General features: G+C 47.7%; 1 protein-coding gene across 1 annotated transcript in view; it reads right to left on the bottom strand.

Moving 5' to 3' along the window:
* The window catches only part of LOC143821450 (hexokinase-2), a 42,194-nt gene extending 35,903 nt beyond the window's left edge, over positions 1 to 6,291 (bottom strand). Inside the window, exon 1 of the mRNA XM_077305405.1 lies at positions 6,031 to 6,291. Within this exon, the coding sequence (XP_077161520.1) occupies positions 6,031 to 6,093 (63 nt within the window). The 5' untranslated portion in view covers positions 6,094 to 6,291. The remainder of the gene's footprint in view (positions 1 to 6,030) is intronic.
* Positions 6,292 to 20,521: the final 14,230 nt, after the last annotated feature.

Genomic DNA, 20,521 nt, shown 5'->3' with positions numbered 1-20,521 from the left:
TTATGTTCCCTGAATATTCACAGCACTGTGATATACACAGATTATTCCTTCCATTACAAAGGGAGGAAGGCAAAAGCACTGTGACTCTCCCAACTGAGTGGGGTGGTCACTCTCACACCATCAACAAGCACTGTTTCAAAAGGTGACCAACCTCTTTGGGCTCCCAGTTCTGACTGTTATGTATGCTCCAAATCACACACTATCCCCTCCCCCCTATCCAGGCAGCTCCCCCTGACATCTAAGCACTCAGGTTCACCAAGCCATTTCCTGCACAGCTGGAAAGGTCCAAGCACTCAGGTTCACCAAAATATTTCCTGTGCACATCTCCCAAATTCAAAACAATGTTGGTCCAAATGGGATCTAGTTGTACACACAATACACTTCAGAGAAAAGAGGCATACTGAGAAGTACATTTATTTCCAGAAAGTGGTCTTAGAGTCTCATCTTTCTCCTCATCCTGTAAGCCCACAAACATCTCTGTGAATCCCTAGCAAGAGCAAAACAGTAATTAGCCCAAACCAAGCAATGGCCAACCAGTTCCCAGGCTGTCCAGTAGATTCTCACTGTTTGCAACCCACTCCTTCCACTCTGATCCCATGATATGGCCTCCAACCTGTTTTTCTCCCACCACACCATCATTATAACGGTTACATTGTTCAATTTTGTGGGAAATTTGGTTGTTCTGCTACTGGGAGGCTACAGACTTTTACCCAGCCTTTTTCAACCTTTTGATCGTGGAAATACTCCTCAGGCTTCAAGTAACGTTGGAAGTGATGCCAGCCAGCCACATCTCCCTACCATGCCTCCAAAAGTCACATGCTTACAGTGTGCATGGCACCACTCATAAAATAAAATGCTTGTTAATTAAGATGTGAGTTTTATTGTTGCGTGAACAGCACCTTACCAGAGCAAAACAAGGAAGCATTCAGCTCAGCTGTCATAAAGCCCACCATGCAAAGCCCTTAAGCAATTCTCCTCTGTGAGGTTTGGAGGTCACTTGTAACTTTGAGAGATTTCCAGGTACCACCAGGAGGTTGGCAATTCTAGTTTATATAATTAAATTTCCTCACCTGGAGTAACCCCTACAAGTCTCCGGAGTAAACCTGGGGTTACTGGCAAGCCTGGTTGGAAGTGACTGCCCTTACTACTTAGTCTTTGCAGATTTCCCCATTCACAGTGCTAACAAAAACAGATCCCCTCATGAATGAATCACAGAATCATAGAGTTGGAAGGGGCCATAGAGGTCATCTAGTCCAACCCCCTGCTCAATGAAAGATCAACCTAAAGCATCCCTGAATGTCAACAGTCTACTGTAATTAAAGGCATCTGAACAGAAACTGACCATTTAAGGTCTAGGAATACTGAACAATGCAAGAAATTAATATTATTTCCGTCTTGCTACTCACGGTGTGCCAAGACTTAAGCTCCAAACCTGATTTCAAAGACACGGTTCAGTCTTGAAACGTACAACTCTGGGAACATTCAAAATGCATTTCCCTCGTCGCTTTAGAAACACACCCACCTCCACCCATGCTAGCATAACACCAAGGAGAACCGGGCTTAACTGAATAAAATGAAATTCAATCGGGACAAATGTAAAGTTCTGCATTTAGGTAGGAAAAAACCATATACACCAGTATAGGATGGGGGAGACTTGTCTTGGCAGTAGTATGTGTGAAAAGGACCTAGGAGTCTTAGTGAACATGAGTCAGCAGTGAACATGAGTCAGCAGTGTGACTCGCTGGCTAAAAAGACAAATGAGATTTGGGGCTGTATCAAACAGAGTATCGTGTCCAGATTACGAGAGGTGATGGTACCGCTTTACTCTGCTCTAGTTTGGCCTCACTTGGAGTACTGTGTTCAGTTTTGGGCACCATAGTTGAAGACGGATGCCAACAAACTGGAGAATGTCCAGAGGGCAACAAAGATGGTGAGGTGTTTGGAGACCAAGTCAGATGAGAAAAGAAATTCCATCTAAACATCAGAAAGAAGTTCCTGACAATTAGAGCGGTTTCTCAGTGGAACAGGCTTCCTTGGGAGGTGGTGGGTTCTCCATCTTTGGAAATTTTTAAACAGAGGTCGGATAGCCATCTGACAGAGAGGCTGATTCTGTGAAGGTTCAAGGAGGTGGCAGGTTGCAGTGGATGAGCAATAGGCTTGTGAGTGGCCTGCATTGTGCGGGGGGTTGGACTAGATGACTCAGGAGGTCCCTTCCAACCCTATTATTCTATGATTCTAAGTAACAGCACATAAGGTTTCCATGTCAAAGATGTGTTTCCTAGCAGAGTGAACACACATGATCACTTGTTTGTTTAGAAACTCTTCCCAGGAATTCTCTCACTCTTGACATGCATTTGAACAACTTCCCCTATTTAGGGCCTTGCTAGTTCAGCACTCTGCAACCCACAACTCTTGAGCCAAACAGCACTCAGAATGGAAACAAATATGGTTCTTTAAAAATATATGTAAGATAAAATATACTAACTAGAGGACTAGACAGGATGGCTGAATAACCAATTTGTGAAGAAAAGGCTGGGATAGAGTTAATATGAGACTAAATGTCTACTTAAAGATGCTTTACCAAAAAAGAAATTTAGAAGCAGATGCTAACAGCCCAAGCGCCTAGGTTAATGTCAGTGCACAAAAAACACACAGAGCACACAGGGTGGACCCGTGCATATTTATTATGTATCGTGACACATCATGAGTGTCACTTCTTAATAAAAAATTCACAACAACCAGCGTTTGGCTTACAGAAACTTTACAGATCATTACCCAGCATGTCAATTATACCAATAATAAGTGGCATATTTTCAATTATATAAATAGCCTTTCTCATACTGGCTCATTCTGATAGCTGATGCAGGTTGGCTCTTTCATTATTAAAGACTGCTAGCCCATGCAGGTTAGCTATGGCAGTCACAGTCTGGACTGCCCCAAGAATGAGACAACAATTGTTCATTGAGAGAAACAGACAATTGCCTTTACAAGTTTGAAACATCATAGTGAACCCATGAAGATGCCTTTCCCTGAGTCAGGCAGCTGGTCAATCAGTCATTGTTGTCCACTCTTAGCAGTGGCTCTCCAGGGTCCCACGTCACCAAACACCCAGTCCTTTTAATCAGAGATGGGAGGGATTAAAGCCAGACTTTTCACAGGCAAAGCAGATGTCCTGTCCCTGAGCCATGGTTCCAACTGCAGTAGTGCAATCACCTCAACAAGCATTTTCAGCGATGTCAGAGCTTCTGGTTTAAGACTTTAATAAAAGATCCCTTGCGCTGGGCCACTACAGAGAAAAAATCAGTTCCTACCCTATCCTGTGGTGCTCTTTAAATGGAGAAAAAAAACTCTACAGTAGGAAGACTCTGAGACTTGATTTCCTGCTGCTGTCACAAACAAAGAGTGTTAACTAAAAAAAAATGAGGCCATGATTAAGAGAAATTGACAGTTGCTTTTACACGTTCAATCTTCCTTTATCCCAAGGGGGCTACAGCTGAGAATGTGGTTTGCCAAGAATGCATTAACTGTTTTAGCAAAGGGCTTTGTTTGTTTGTTTTTCAGCTGAAGGACAGGAACCCAAGTATGTTCCTATGAAGCGGACCCTAAGAATGCAGTGTTGGCACATGTAGCATTCAATTCCTGCCTGGGCAGAAATTAAAACTGAGGTTAACTCTGGCATTTTGCAGAATCAACAACAAAACACTACACTGGAAAAGAGGAGTTTTCAAATAAAATGAATAACAAGCAAAGAGACTGAAAAGAGATGCAAGTTGCTTCCTTGTATCTCTTGATGACTTTATTTCGATTCCTGGTGGTGGCAGTGATGCAGGCCTTTCTGCATAGAGATTTAAAACCTGACCCCTCCCACCACTATAATTCAGATTGTTTCGGGATCCTGGCTCTCAACCTCCCTGCTGTACACCCAAAAAAGGGATCTGGAAATAGCATAATATTTTGCCCTCTCAAAGCCCCAAATTACATGTCACCATCCATAAACCTGAGAAAGCCCCTTGTGCACCAGAGAAACCAAGCTCCCCTTCCCCTCTCAAAATGGGACATTTCCTTCCCAATAAACCCTGCAAACCTTTGCCCATGCAACCTAACAATCTCAGTCCTTGTCATAATTAGAGCCTGTGCCACCTCAGCAGTTCTTCTGCCAGTTCTGGAAGATCTACACCTAAGGACCACTAAACTGGAACAAAACCTGAACGAAAGGAAAAGGGGGATATGATTGTTTTGCAGTAGGTCACAGGCCGGGAACAAAGCCCTGGCACTGCTTTCACTATCTGACCTTGTTTCAGGTGTTTTAGCTTTCCCTGAACATTTTCATTTCCTTGAAAGAAGGAGGGAAACACCTATGTGTGAGTCCGCAAGAGAGAAACGCTTAGAGATCACCCCCCCCCCCCAATCAAGGAAAGAAGCCTAAACAGAAAGCAGAAGTTGCCCTGTTTGCATCAACCTAGCTGCCAGCTTCCTGTCTGTCTACTTTGGTGTGCAAACTACACGAAGCCTTTACCATAAAGCAAGGTAAGATAGCAACAGCATGGGGGAAACAGGGCAGATGAGGCCCAGCAAGAAATGTTCCTGTTCACACCATGACCAAGAAAGCCTACCCGGCTGCCATCTGACAGTTTGCCCGGCATTTCTCAGCCCCCAGCACTTTTCCACTTCCCTAGGCTTGCAAGTTTTATTGAGTTAAAACAAGGACTAAGACCCACATGCTAGTGGATGATGTAATCACCCGCCTGCATACAGGAGAGCTTTATGGCTAGAAAGAGCTCAAGCCCTCTACACCAGGGTAACCTTTGCCTGAAATATCAAGTTTGTGCCAGCTGATGGCAGTAACTTTACATTGACTAGAAAGGCATCCTGCACACTGAAATGCACTCTTCTTTATGGCCCTTTCGGAGCTGAGTACCTATGCTTGCAAGTCACGATGTGGCGGGCTGGCGTTGCAACACTTCAATTAGCCCCAGCGCTTTAATTCACAGCAAGCAGAGTCACACTGGCATAAACTGTACACAATTCTCTCTCCTTCATAACTTCATATATAAATGCCTGTTTCATGAGTGTTCACTGCAGTCTGCCAATGTGAGTTTTATGCCACAAAAGCTTATGTTGCAATATGTGTCAAAGTGACACAATCTTGCCTAATTTTTTCGCAGAGAGAAATTCTTGTTCCTCAGACTTTCACACACACCCCTGCGTACTCACACACAATATAGGAAGGGTTTTGGTTTTTTTTGCAAAGTTCTAAGAATCCAGCAAGTTTTTAAAAGGTGGTCAAGATTCCTCAGCAGGAACAATGTTACATGGCCTTGAAGCTCGAATGCAAGTCAATGCTTCAAAATGTGGGGGGTGGCGTGGGGGAAGGGATTCAATCACAACCCTCCCCCGTGTTTTTAGGAAAGGGCACCCTAGGCAAGAGGATCCTCAAAATGCAGATGGTGGGAGAGGAGGGAAGCGCCGCTTCCCCCCAATCAGAGCTCGAAATTAACTCCGGCAGAAGAGCGCAATAAGAACTGAGAAGTTCTACCAAGAAGGGAAGCACCCACCCACCCAGTACTGAGAACGTAGAAAGGAGGAAGCAGACAGGGGGAAACCCCAGGCCACATCACAGGCAGCGCGCGCTGGTGAAGAGATGCTCCCCCTGCTCTCCCCCCTCCCCCCAAGAAATCCCGCCCCTGCACAAATGCCTTCGCCGGAAGAGAGACCGACAGACCACGCCGGACTCCAATCGGAGCACCCTTCCTCCGCGCTCCCACTCCAGCGTCCCAGACAAGGGAAAGAACCGGCCCACAGGCGCGCACAGACACGCGCGTTCCCTTTCCGGCTCTCCCTACAGCACCCATCCCTGACCTCCCCGATCCCCGCAGCCTCCAGAAATCGGCGCGCCCCTCTGCTCCCGGGGAGCCAGGAAACACACGCGAGCCCCCAGTGGCCGAGCGCAGACCTCGCCGGCAGACGGGCACAAAAGCCTCGCCTCGGGCTCCACCCGGCCCGCCCAGGCGCCCCGGCCCGCCGGCTCACCCGCTGCACTTGGTCATGGCTCAGCTCGGCGAAGAAGTACGCCAGCAAGTGAGAGGCGATCATGGTGGATGCGGCGGGGCAGGAGCGGCCGCGCCACGAGCGCTCTTCCGTCTTCCCCTCGGCGCGGCGGGGCAGGGACAAAGTAGCTGGCCCGGGCCCGCGATTCCATCCTCCTGGGCCAGCGCCTGCGTGACGCGCCCGGCCCGCCGCCTCCCATTGGCCCCGTCCGCAGGGGTGTGTGAGCCCCGGCCCCGGAGGAGCCAGCCCAAGAAGGGCGGCTGCCGGGCAACTCCACGTGGATGGAGAAGGCGAGGGCGAGGGCGTGGCTGTGCGGGGACCGCGCCTCGAGGAGTCCGCCGGCCGGAAGGCGGCCTTCCCCTGCCATTGTGTCCGAGGAAGAGTGCGTGCGCACGGAAACTTAGCCCCGGGAGAAAACGCGGTGGGCTGCGAGGTGGCTGGACTCGAACTTTGTTCTGCTGCTTCGGCCCAGCACGGCTTGGACGACCTAGGCTGGAAAGAGCTAGTCGCCCCCCTACCCACGAGTTGCAGTGATTCGGGGATTTTGGCCTAGGGGGGCTACTCCCAGCACAGCTCTAGGCGAACTTTCCCAGTTCGGACGGCGGCAGGAACAAAGCTTTCCTTCACCCGCCACCGCGCGCTTCTTTCCCGCAACTTTTCTGGCACCCTTTTAAGATGAAGGGGGGGGGGGGGAGTCGTCAACCGGAACGTTAAAATAGCCCTTCCTCGATTAGATGGGCGTGTTTATAGACTTGGGGGGGGGGGAGCATCCAGATGTGCGCGGAGAATTCGATGGCCGGAGCTCCCATCTGTTTGTGGACACGGGAGACGCGTGGCCTGTCGGTCGCGTGGTCTCAGGGAGGGCCAATACAGCGCCACGCACAGGAAGGACCAGCAGCCCGGGCAGCGAATATTATCAGGGAGTCTTTTTACTGATCGGATTGAATGTATCTTTTAAAAATTTCTTAATAGGGGGGGGGGGCGCCGTGGGGTGCCGCAACTCCCTATTTGCTGCCACCCCAATGGGCGGTCGGGGGACTCACCCTGCGGGTTCAGATTTACCTGGTTTCAAAACGTGAACATTTAGGGGGCCAATAAAATCAATAGTCCGGGGGGCACCTTTAAGACCAACAAAGATTTATTCAAGGCGTGAGCGTTCGAGCGCAAGCCCTCTTCCTGCGGAGGCGCCCCTTGCCTCGCGTGCCAGAGTGCCGGCTGCAGTCCCGCCGTCTCTGACTACACTGCGGGATGTGAAAGTGAAACCGGCGAGGCGAAGGAGCGGCACGCGCGGGTTCCATCACGGCGTCCTCTCGCCGGGGTGTAACCCGCGTCCCGTCCAGTAGCTCCGCGGGCTGACTTTGCCAGCAGCAGCCCGTTCGCTGAACCGCCGGCCACGGCGCCTGAAGGACGGGAGCAGCCGGCAGGTGCTTAGCAAAGAGACTTTCCGGAGCCGCTGCTCAGGTAGAGGGGCCGTCACGCGTCGCCCTCTCGCACGACAACGATGTGTCCGCGGTTCATCGAGAGACTCCCGGAGCTTAGCACCAGCAGTCCCGGCCCGGCCAATGGCCCGTTCCCGAGCGAGAGAAGGAAGGGGCGATCTCCCAGCGCCGTCTCTCGCGCAGGAGCTGACCCACCGCGTCACAGCATGCCGTGGGTGGGGACACTGGGCCACGCGGGCCGCGGCGCCAGCTGCCGCCGCTTCCGCTCCAGGGTTCCCCGAGGTCCGCGGGTTTATCTGGGGATCTGATGGCCCGCCTCCTCCCTCGCTCGCTCCCTCCCTCCCTCTGCCTGCATCACCAGCGCTGGGCCGGGCTCCAAGCCGCCGGCTGGCTGGCGAGCGTGCGGCGCTGCACGGATGCCATCTCAGCCAAGGAAGCTGTCAGCGGCGTCCCCGCCCTCGGAGCGCGACTGGGAAGTCTGAGCCGGTGCAGAGGGCCTTTCGCTCACCCCGCGGCCAGGCCCTGGTTCGAAAAGGAGCGCAAGCTGCCTGCTGTGGGGGTGGGAGTAGGCCTCTAAGTCTCCTGGGCATTCAATCCTTTTGCATTCAACGGGACTTCCTCACAAGACTGCTCCATAATAAGTCCAGTAGTCTGTCGGATGCTGGGATACACTTTGTAAGTACACACACACACACACACACTTTATGGAATTTCTCTTGAGACATGTTGATCTGCAGGCTAGCTTAAGTAAATTTAGGAAGGTTCAGCTCTCTGCAGTTCTCTTGAGCCATCATGGCTAATAGGCAATGTACCAGATCATCTGCACATCACTGTCATTTGTCGTTTTGGTTGGATGGTGTTTGGGTGTCTGGCTGGTGTCTGAGATGTCCCCACAAATGAATCAGCAGGTCCACCATTGTTAGCCTCCTGGAGACAAAGATGCTGTCATGGTTAATGCCTGCTCCTGGCTGGGGGGGTCAGTCTCAAAGGATGGTCAGCTTTTGGCCTTAGCACAGCTTGTGGCCTTGGCCAGCTGGACACACCTGGTGGAAACCAGTCTGCAAGGCTTGTAGTTCATACTGGGGAGGATTGGTGTAAAGGTGTGCTTTTGTAAGCTACTTTTGGGCCCCCACTGGGGAGAAGTGGGATAAGAGATATACTAAATATACCAAACAAAACAGTGGTTCATGGGAATTAAGAACATAAACATTGCTCCTGCTAAGTCAGACCAATGCTTTCTGTACTCCAGCTGCCTGATCCGTCTGCCTGACTGCTCCTCAGCACCTGATAATCAGAGGCATTCTGCCTGAGAACCTAAGGCCTTATGCTGTTGTCATGGTATCCTCTACAAATTTGCCCAGTCCCTTTTTAAACCAATCCAAGCCAGTTGTCAACACCACATCTAGTAGTAGCAGCAGTGAGTCAGTCTGCTGTGTGACACAAGACTTGCTTTTACCTGTCTTGAATCTATGGCCAACCATTCTCATGGGAACACCCTGAGCTTTCCAATGGTTTTGATAACAAACAGAAACTCTATGCAGGAATCACCAAGCATGTGAGAAACGCCTCCTGTATAAGAATGAGGTAAGAAGAGAGCTTGACCTACCTAGGGAACACCTCGGCAATCAATTGCTTTAGAGAAAACTGTCCGCTATGTATCGGAACATGAAAGGCCTCCTTTCAGCACATCTTTATCATATTTTAAATTACAGTGTATTGTCTAAAGCAGGGGAGGTCAATCTGTGGTCCTCCAGATGTCCATTCGCTGGCAGGGGCTTATGGGAATTGTAGTCCATGGACATCTGGAGGACCACAGGTTGACTACCCCTGGTCTAAAGAACCTGAAAATTAGTAAACATTTTCAATTCATTGTTAGAATCAAACCTATCCCTATCCTAAACTAGGGTGGAGTGGGAGACTAAGATGGCCTCAGAAATGGCCTTGCCACCCAGCCCTGCTCCCAACACCGGAAGGAAGGAAAAGCTCTCACCCAACCACCAACCCTGTCTGAAGCACAGGCTATCAGGTCACAGTGGCGGCCACATCCTGTGCCCGTCTACTCTGTGGGATTCTGGCGGCCTTCCCATCTCATGGGGGGCCAACTGAGGGTGACTTCCCTCGCCATCAGCCTACCTGGGCTTTTGCCAATGACCTTAATTTCCAGTCCACCCCTGCCTAAAGAGCTCCAGAACTTTAAGGAACATCTAGGCCAGCACCCTACTTCCAGAAAGCACTTAGAAAAAGAAGAGTTCTTTTTAATGAAAAAGAAGAGTTCTTACATGCTCCTTTTCTCTACCAGAAGGAGTGTCAAAGCAGCTGACAATTGCCTTCCCTTTCCTCTCCCCACAACAGACACCCTGTGAGGTGGGTGAGGCTGAGAGAACCCTGATATTACTGTTCGGTCAGAACAGCTTTATCAGTGCTGTGGTGAGCCCAAGGTCACCCAGCTGGCTCCATATGGGTGAGGAGTGGGGAATCGAACTGGCTTGCTAGATTAGAAGGCAGTGCTCTTAACCACATCAAACTGATTTAGCAAGTTGTTTTTGGGAAAGCTGCCTGCTAGATGCACCATTAGACCTTCCTGGTAGATGGGACGGGCCCATACAAAACTTCTAGATAGGTTAGGAACATCAATATAGGTCCATACAGTCTAGCATTCTGTTTTGGAAAATGCCCAACCAAATGCCCTCAGAAGAACTATAAGAAAAAAGTGGAAGTTAAAGCCACCCCTACCATTGGTCCCCAAAGAGCCTCTTGTGGCGCAGGGTGGTAAGGCAGCAGACATGCTGTCTGAAGCTGTCTGCCCATGAGGCTGGGAGTTCGATCCCAGCAGCCGGCTCAAGGTTGACTCAGCCTTCCATCCTTCTGGGGTCAGTAAAATGAGTACCCAGCTTGCTGGGGGGTAAACAGTAATGACTGGGGAAGGCACTGGCAAACCACCCGGTATTGAGTCTGCCATGAAAACGCTGGAGGGCATCACCCCAAGGGTGCTTGCACTCGGTGCTTTACCCTTTTTACTGTTGGCCCCTCCCCAACAAGTATTTAGAGATATACTATCTCTGAATATGGCAGTTCCATTTAGTGATCAGTGGATAAATGGCTGTATCCTTCAGACTTATGTTTTCCCCTCTGCTATCCTTAAGGGAGGCCAAAAGAGCCGCTTCCCACCTCATGTCAAAGTGAGCTGCCCTGTTTGGATGGGTGCCAGGATGATGGTCAAGCCAAAGATCACAGCTCAGGTTGGATGGGCTTATCTTCCTTGGGCAGAAGATGCTTAGCAGGTTCACCCTTTCTCTGGAGACAGGTGCTTCTGAGCAAACTTGCAGTAAAGCCTAGTCAACTAGCATACTGGTTTCACCAGCATAGCACCAAAGTGAGAAGAGACATTAGAATTGTTTTTGATTTTAATGCCTGGACCTGGGCTGCAAACTTTAACAGCCATAACTTTCACTCGAGCCTTAGGTCCAGTTTAAATGTGATGCTGGTGAGGCAAAAGGTGGATCTCACACAAACCCATCGTTTCCAGACTTCTTGAAGGGAAACTCTGAAAGAGAAGCAGGCTTAGCAGCACCCTCCTAAGCAAAGTCCCACTGGCCATGGATTCTGGCTTTGGGGGGAGACATCAAATGAGCATGGAGTTGGGGTCACTGTGAATGGGCAGGTTGTCATGAATTTCCTGCATTGTGCAGGTGTTGGACTAAATGACCTTGGAGGTCCCTTCCAACTCTTGGGCTTCACAGGTTTAGAATGGTGCAACTCTGTTTAGGATCATACTGTAAATACAGGCTGAAAGCATAGGCCTCTAATCTTAGGACATTACAGAGGTGGAAACATTTATTGAATTGCTCTTATTTTTATTTATTTACTTCATTTATCAATGGGGACCCAAAGCAGAATACATCAGCCTCATTGACATGGAGCAAGAGCAGAGCATTGTGTATAATAAGGGTTTTGTTTTATTGGAAATGGAAACTCTGTGTGTATCTGTGTGTGTGTGTCTGTCTGTGTGTGTGTGTGTGTGCACCCTTCAGAGCTGATCAGCTCCTGACAGTTGCAAAATGAGCCAAAAGTAATCAGACCAGTTTTCCAAAGGCACACAAGGCAGGCAAAGCTGGCAGTGCTGGGCGTGGAGAGAGGCCTGCCGCTCTGCTGTACCGAAAAGCAGAGATCCCAGCTCCAGTCTTCGTGGTGCCACACCTGGTTGCTCTGGGCTGCACATGCGGAAAGAATCACCAACACATGTGGCAGTACAAGATCAAGCGCACGAACTCCCAACTGTTTTCCAGGGACAATTACCATTGTCTGGCACTGCACAGATTGCAAGCCCTGCACACACATTATACTGAACTCACGGACAGCTCAACAAAACAAAATCAGAGTCCAGTGGCACCTTTAACACCAACAAAGATTTATTCAAGGCGGGAGCTTTCGAGTGCCAGCACTCAAAAGCTCACGCCTTGAATAAATCTTTGTTGGCCTTAAAGGTGCCATTGGACTTTGTTTTGTTGTGCTGCTTCAGACAAACACGGCTACCCCTCCTTGAATCACTGACAGCTGTTTGTAAGGAAGAGCTAATGCTATAAAGCAGGGGTAGTCAACCTGTGGTCCTCCAGATGTTCATGGACTACAATTCCCATGAGCCCCTGCCAGCAAATGCTGGCAGAGGCTCATGGGAATTGTAGTCCATGAACATCTGGAGGACCACAGGTTGACTACCCCTGCTATAAAGAACAGGGATGAGTACCTGGATAAGTGGGTTCAGTGTGTGTGTTCATCCAAACATGCATTGAATTTAACCTAAGATTCACTCAATGTACATAGGAAGAAAAATCTTCTCAATACTCCACACAGATTTTTTTTTTGCATATTCACTATGCACATGGCTACAATCCCCTGCATTGTCTGTTTTTTGCTTTTGTGAAAGGCCTTGGGTGGGTACGTCATCCTTCAGAGATCAACACCCTACCTCAAAGTTTAACCTGTGAATGGGAAATGACTCCACTATGTCTCTGGTGATGCAAATGCAAAAACTTAAGATGTATATAGTGCAAAAGGTGCCATTGCTGAAGCATATTTTAATCCCACAATAGCCTCCGTTTAGGATGTCTGGTTTTTACTCCTACACAATTAACAAGTGCAAGACCTTCTACTGGTTTGTAAATCAACTACCTTGAGGGCCAGAAAGCAGCATGCAGCAGGTATACTGCACATTTAAGCAGTGTGGGTGGGAGGCTTGTAGTCTACTGCAATGTTTATTGCATGTGTCACCTTGCACTGCCTTCCTCATTTGAAGCAGACTTTCTGTATTGTGGTATATCTTGCTCTAGACAATTTTGTTTATTTGCATAATTTTCCAAGTCTGCAATCCTAGCCCTACTGCATTGTTTATAGAAGGTACTTGCTGTCTGTTTGAATAGATGTTTATATTTTGTAATCTGTCTTGAGTCTCAGCCAGCAACGTGGACTATAAACAACAATGAAAGCAAGCATCCATACCACACTTGGAAGACCCTTGCATGCATTCACAATAATCCATACAATACAGTCCTGTATCAGCAATGTTACAGCCTCCTATTGTGTGTGAGAGAGAGACAGAGCATGGGAAGGCAGTGGGTTGCAAAGGTCACCTCATGAGCCACCTGGCAGATACTGGAACTGGACACTTCCTGTTGCACCTGATGTCAATTCAAATTTCAAGTTGGATCCAATCATCTCTTTTCATGGTGAGACCGCTTTGACCACCAAAACCAGTATGTCAAAAGTCATGGTGCCAGTTATACTGGGGGGGGGGGGGTTATGTTGTTTTCATCTTTTTTATGTAAACCGCCACGAGCCGGCTGTGCCGGGAATGGCGATCTATAAATATAAATAAATAAAAAATAATAACATGGAGGGGATCTGGGTGAGGTGAGGGTTACCAACCTCCAGGTGGTAGCTGGAGCTCTCCAAGTGAGAGAGATCAGTTTCCTTGCTGAAAAGTGCAGCTTTGAAAAGTGGACCTATGCAACACTGAAATCCCTCCCAAGCCCTGCCCTCCTCTCCTCAAGCTCCACCTCCAAAATGTCCAGTCATTTCCCAACTGGGAGGTGACAATCCAAAAAGCTGGCTGAATCCAATTATTAAGGTTTCTGTCGCTGAGTGGGTGCAACTGGGTGTGAGCAGCAGGGACTTTGCTGGCTCTTACAGTCTGAGTGCTTGCCAAGGATTCTGTTCCGTAAAAAATTGCTGATTGAAGGAGCAGTTCAATCATAGGACCCAACAAGACAAGTGACCAAGGGTCAAACAAATACATTTCCTGCTTCCCTCCCCCACCCACCCCTGCTATAATTCATCTGGGAAGTTCCCAAGCAAAGCATTTGGTTGCCCCACCTGCTTTTGTCCTCGGGGGGGGGGGGGCTTGCAAGACGGCAGAGGATTCAGAGGGTGCCCCTCTGAGGCTACACCCTGCCTACCAACATGCTCAAAGACCGGCTTTGTTGCTGGCACAGGCAGGCCAGCTCTGTCTCCCAGCACCGACCGCTCATAGAGCCCCAAAATTACCTGTAACATTAGAGGATGCGAGAAGGACAATGATGGTGCTTCATGGGCCTTGGCACCTGAACGCATGCGCTGGGTTGGAACGAGAACTGGCACCGGCCCGCCTCACTTCACAAGGTGAATGAAAGGCCAGGACAGCATTCCTCCTGGAAGGACTGCGGGCTAACTGGGGCCTGCCCCCTCTTGCTGCCCATTGCTCTGAAGCAGCAGGCCTAGAAGGTCAGACCCATCCCTGTTGCTCTGAAAACTTAAGTGCCCTTTCTCCTGTCCCAGTGCATAGAAGCAGTGCATGGGAGAGGGGCCAGGCTGCAAGCCTCCTAACCACCAGAACTGACCACTTCCATGCTGTATGCAGAGCTGCCAGCTCTGGGTTGGGAAATACCTGGAGATTTTAGGGGTGGAGCCTGAGGAGGGCAGGGTTAGGGGAGCGGAAGGAATTCAGTGGGGGTATAATCCCATGGAGTCTCCCCTCCAAAACAGGCCTTTTCTCCAGGGGAAATGATTTCTATGGTCTGGAGATCAGTTGCAATAGCAGGAGAACTCCAGACCCAACCTGGACATCTCTTTTCTTATCTATTTTTAAAACATTTCATCCAATGAGGTGTCTTGGAGAAGTTGAAGGTTTGCACACTGTTCCATGTCGTTTCGGTTGGTGCTAAGAAAAAAGCACCACATGGCTTTTGCTTTGGACCAATGCAACTATCCACAGCCTTGTGAAATGGTTGGGTTTACATTCAAGCAGATGGTTTTTGCCTCCTTTCCCTAAGGACAGTGTTTTTCTCATGTGATACGTGATATTTTCAAAATATCACCTGATGTTGCCCAGAAGGGAAAATAGCTTTGGATGAGCATTATCAGACAGTTACGGTCTTATGTAACCATTTTTGTCCTTGGTCTGTGGACAGCATTTTGTAAACAGTAATCCAAAACTCTCTCTAACCCTGTGTATTAAGTCAAGCCCATTTCTCCACCCCACCCTCCTTCTTGGCAAAAAGAAAGGAAGGGGAATGGTGAATGAAATGACTTACTAAATTGCCTCACACTGAGTAAGAAGGAAAAAAAATGGCAAGACCATCCTAACTTCTCGATTGTTGGTTAAAATCTAAACACACCTGCAGGGGGAGAGTAATTTAATTATAACTATTTACCATTTAACAAAACCAGAGGGGATGTTGTTGGTCCTAGCCAAATCATATTCATGCACATTAAAGCCAAGCATGTCAAACCAGTTACAGTGAATTTGGCTAATTAAGTCTTTATAGTTAAATGATTGATAATTAATTATAAGAGATATTACTTAGTCTTAATAGCAGGTTCAATTCTAACCAATTAGTACATATAAACAATTAATGCATTCTTGGAGAAATCTTCTTCATTGCGTTGTCATAATTATGAGGTTGCCAACTGGCCTGGAGAAAAATGCCCTATCTCTTTAATAGAGGCTTACTATATGGAAATGAACAACTAAAGCATTTAATGGCATGAAGACAAACAACATCACCTGATGAACAACAGCCTAATAAACCTGTCTTAAAAGAACAAACAACTTTCCTCCCGGCCAGTTGGCAACCTGAGAATCAAGAGTTATTTACACTGACATCAGCTCAGACCCACTTTTCACTGAAATGTTTCCATACTTCTAAACAATCTGTCTCTTCTAAACAGCTCCATATTACCTTCCCAGTAACTAATATATACGAGGAGTAATACTAAATGTGAACCATTTGTTGCATAACAATATAGGAGTGGTTTTTGTCTTATTGCAATTACAGGCTTCTTTTACCGGAACTTATAACAAAACTGCAACTCTTAATGTTACATAACATCGTAGCAGAAGTTAGAAATTATTCTACCAAAGAGAAAGAGAGAGGCTGGACATTTGCATTTCATTGAACTAAAGTAACAGAACAGCCCAAACCAGAAATGTCGGGGAAGAGATTCACCTATACATAGGGGTACCAACTTTTAAATTGCTTTCTCCAGTCACCTGTGTAACAACAATCATCAGGGGATGTTATATACCTGCATGCTATGAAAAGCTTGTGTTGCCTTTTTCCACACATTGAGCCTCTTTTAAAGGGATACATTTATTTCTCCTTGCCAGTTGGCAACCTTAACTATACCTGAACCCAAATCCAACTGGGAACTCCTAACATCCGGGCTCTGTTAGCAGAATATACCTCTCCCATGCCTCTTTGCAAGATCCAGTTTTACTTGACATGTTTAAAATTCCTCTACCTCCTATCCTTCTGAAGAGTACTGAATTTGGTCCACAGACACCTGCGTTCAAATCCCCACTTGTTCATGAGGCAAATCCTTTATAAACAGACACAGGTATCAGTATATCCCAATGCTCCCCAGGCAAAACAATTAGTGTGCCTGAGTTCTCAAAGTGCTGCAAATCTGAGGATGCATTAAAAATTCCATGATGGGGGGGGGGGGGGTAAGAAACTGATCATTCATCTTGCAACAAGCTTACTTGTGTGTCCAGAAGATTTCAGAATCAACACTGCTAAAAGTGACCTCAAACTATAATTACCAACAATAGTATTCTCACATTGATGCCAATGGGCTAGTCATTTTTTTTAAGTTAATCTTCCAAAGAGACTATCCCTGACCAAATGAAGAAATTTGACTGACAGGTGAATGACTGAATTCTGACAATGGCATGTGTGCCCAGGTGCCTTCTTTTCAGAGACTTGATTTTTCAGGGAGAGGGGGGGGGAGCAAATGCAAAGCCCCAACAGATTTCTTTCCCCCACAAAAGAAGAGGCATGGTTCCAAGTTAACAATTGTATGCTCTTACCTGACTGAGAATCTCCTGGTCCTTCTCATCCAAGTCTATTTCAGCCATCGTCCCCAGTCTGTTGGAAGCAACTTTGAACAAGGTGCTGCCTGGTCTGGGTTTCCCTCTTAGAAGGACCTGTGCAGGACAGTACCAGTGCAGAGACTGCAGGAACTATCTATGACTCTCACTGAGAGGAAGCCAGCAGCGTCAGGGCTGAGGTCACTGGCTGTGTGTGCGGGAGATAAAGATGGGATCGTGGCAGGAGGCTGTTTAATCCTGAAACTGAGTGGTGAGCAAAGGGAGGAAAAAACCCATTCATCTCTCTGCTGAAAGTGAAGAGACGGGGTTAAAAGAAATTCCAAAGCATCCTTTTAGAGGTGCTGGAGGAAGTTCTGTTCGGCTCCTGTGTACATTTTGCACTCCAGTACAAATACTTTGACTGCACAACAGCAAATAAGGGAGAGCTCATACTTCCTGGCAGAGGGTGCTGGACAGGGATCTCATGTTCAGCTGTTGGCATCTACAGTTAAGGGATCTCAGGTAGCAGAGCTGGTGGGAAATAACTCTGCCTAAAATTTCGCAGAGCTGCTACCAGTCAGAGCAATCTGAGATAGGGCTGGTTGGGCCAATAAGGGGAAGGGGCAGAAGGCACCTCCATAAGCTCAAAGTCAAACATTTACTGCAGATACATAGTGTGCATTTAGAAAATGGCCTGCACCTGTTCTAATGTTCATGTATTCTGTGCTACCATGTTGCAAAGCTGTTAATCAAAATCACATATGCAAACAAGCTTTGCAATGCAATGGTATTTACATTTCCCCTGCAGCCTTTATTAGCCTGAACTGGAACCAACTGAAACAATTTCTGTTGTCCCAGAATCTATACTGGAACCTGAACTAAGATGCAGTCAGATCATAGTAGTATGGACCGATTCTCTAGTTCTGTTATTGGATAACAGTCCTGCTGAACTAAAAGACTATTGAGTACTACAGATCATTGCATGCTGGTAGTTAAACACAGCCAAATCTCAATACCATTGCATGCAACCGAGACAAGATAAATGTATCTTTCAATGGCCATTTGCCAACAGTATAGGGATGGGGGGGGGATCATCTAGTTTGGCTTGAAGGTTCCCAACAATGAATACTATTGGAGGAAAGAAATTTGGGCAGACTTTGGTCTCACTGAGACCAGTGATTCATAAGTGCAGTTCACTCAAAATAAAACACTTAGGTACAAAAATTTTAGAAATTTATTTTTCTGTCTGGCATGGACATTTCTAATAGGCTGGCCATGTGTGGGTATCATATTATAGCAACTTTCAGTGTTCACCCAAGTTTCAACTAACCAAAGCTGAGGGAGGAGACAAGATACAGGCAGGTATAATAGTTCAATCCAAGTCATCAAGGCTTTCAGGATTCATGCAAGGTCATCATATATCTTAGATTACATCCATACCCCCACAACATCCCACAGGAAGCTTTATAGTTAAATGGCAGCTGCTCAGACTTAATCCTGCAATAACTCATCATCACTTTTAGCAGGTAGCTGATGTTTGGTTTCTCCTTTTAATCTGCAGCTCTGCTCTAAGCCTGCATCTCTCAAATAGTGCAGGTGGTCCTGGAGAACTAGAAATGGGGAGCTAGCTGTCATCTAGATCAGAGCTGAGGAGTGGAGGTGACTCTGTACAAGCTTTCAACTGTAAATCATGCTTGCACCTCCTCCCAGAAGCAGTTTATTAGAGTAGCACATATAGCACGTGCTACGGGATCCCGTGGTGCTGCATTATTGGCTTGTGGCTTGTGGACTACAAGAATGAAAAAATGGCAATATGCATGCTCTGTTCGTAACTGAGCATGATTGTGGCCCACAAGTTGCATACGTGTGAAACTCCCCTTAGATACTGGGCCATTGCACCTCTACATTCCAGCAAGGTTCGAGAAATGTTTTCAGCAAAGTGCAGCTATCAGTTGCTTCCAAAGGTCCAACTATCCCTGGGAGGTTGGGGGCCCTGCAGTTCTTGTGCACAAATCCTTAATCTGACTTTGGTGCTATAGACCCCATGAATCCTTAAATTGGGCTTGCCTCCTCCTCTTGTTTTCGACTTCTGCTGCCTCTGGCATTTATCTTGTCTCGGTTGCATGCAATGGTATTGAGATTTGGCTGTGTTTAACTACCAGCATGCAATGATCTGTAGTACTCAATAGTCCTTTAGTTCAGCAGGACTGTTATCCAATAACAGAACTAGAGAATCTGTCCATACTACTATGTTCTGACTGTATCTATGCTGCCTGCTTCCTCTTCTGAGGAGTCCTCAACATTGCTGAGACTTGGCTGACCCATGCCAGCCTTGTTCTCTGGGGCATATGCTGCCTGGTGAGTGGGGGACACGGTGGCCAGGAGCAAGCTAAGTCAAGCCCCAGTAGTCCCATGGTTTATACCAGGGGTAGTCAAACTGCGGCTCTCCAGATGTCCATGGACTACAATTCCCAGAAGCCCCTGCCAGCGAATTGTAGTCCATGGGCATCTGGAGGGCCGCAGTTTGACTACCCCTGGTTTATACTATAGCATTGCAAGGGCCACTCAGCCTGGCTTGCTCCTGGGCCATTTGCACATCCTAATCTGCCCTGATGGTTTTCCATTCACCTGCACTGTCCATGACTCAGAACTCTGTCATCCTGATTGATTCAGGGAAGACATAAGCAAGGAAGGCCCTTTCACTGGACCAGGTTCCATTGGCATGGCTCACTGGCGAGCCAGATGAAGAATTCTACGTCACTGCAAATCTCCATACCGGTTATCTCCAAAAGCCATCTCAAAATTAGTGGCAAACGATGTTTAATATTTATTTGGCAATTCAGCGTGTCCCAAGATTTTCCCACATGTTTGCTCAGTAATCAGTCAAACAACCTTGTAAGGTAGTACTGTGTTCTATTCCCACATCGCAGGGAAGGAGCAGAAGGATGATAGCTTGCCTGTCCACTGTGCAGATCATCCTCGGGCAAAGGCACTTTCTAATAGGTGGCCCAGTTTACAGGTTTTGATGTTTACCCTCCCAGGCCATGATTGTGCACTTTGCCCTGAGGAAGAAGCATTGGATGTTTCTGCCATTAAAAGAGCTAGATGCTGGCTCTACAGCCAAATGTCTGTCCTTTTTTGTTTGTTTGTTTTTGAAGGATGCCTTGTGAAGGAGATGCAAGGAGAAATTAAGTGGGTTCTTCCTTTATGTTTTCTGCATCCCACCCAGCACATACACCATATGCGCATACTTTACCAAGCCTTGATCTGCCCATATAGCTTCTCCTCTAAGACACGTGGCAGGGGGAGTGGAGGGGGTGTGTGCTGGCCATGTGTTCATTCACGTGGTTCGTTACATGCATCTAAAGCAGATAATCAGCTCTGCATCTCATGTGACGGCAGGTTGCCTCATTCACGGTTTCCTGTAGTCACCGGCCCCTCCCAAAAGTAAAATGGGGAAAGGCTGGAGAGGGGCCAGGAGGCAATGACCTCAGATGGCAGAGGCATCATGGAAGAGGCAGCAGCGATGCCCAGGAGCCGTCCTGCCTGGGTTTCCTAGCAACGCATCTGCCCAAGTTCCTTCCCTTTTCATTCACTCTGCTAAGTACGTGATCTGAAGCACACAGCCAAGCGATTGCCTTTCCCCCATGCAATGGAATGAGCTGTCAAGTGATTTAAAAGGAACTGATGG

The sequence above is a fragment of the Paroedura picta genome, chromosome 12 (genome assembly GCF_049243985.1).
Source record: "Paroedura picta isolate Pp20150507F chromosome 12, Ppicta_v3.0, whole genome shotgun sequence".
Lineage (NCBI taxonomy): Eukaryota > Metazoa > Chordata > Lepidosauria > Squamata > Gekkonidae > Paroedura > Paroedura picta.
The sequence above is the reverse complement of the archived record's forward strand: the minus strand, read 5'-3'. Positions and strand labels throughout refer to the sequence as shown.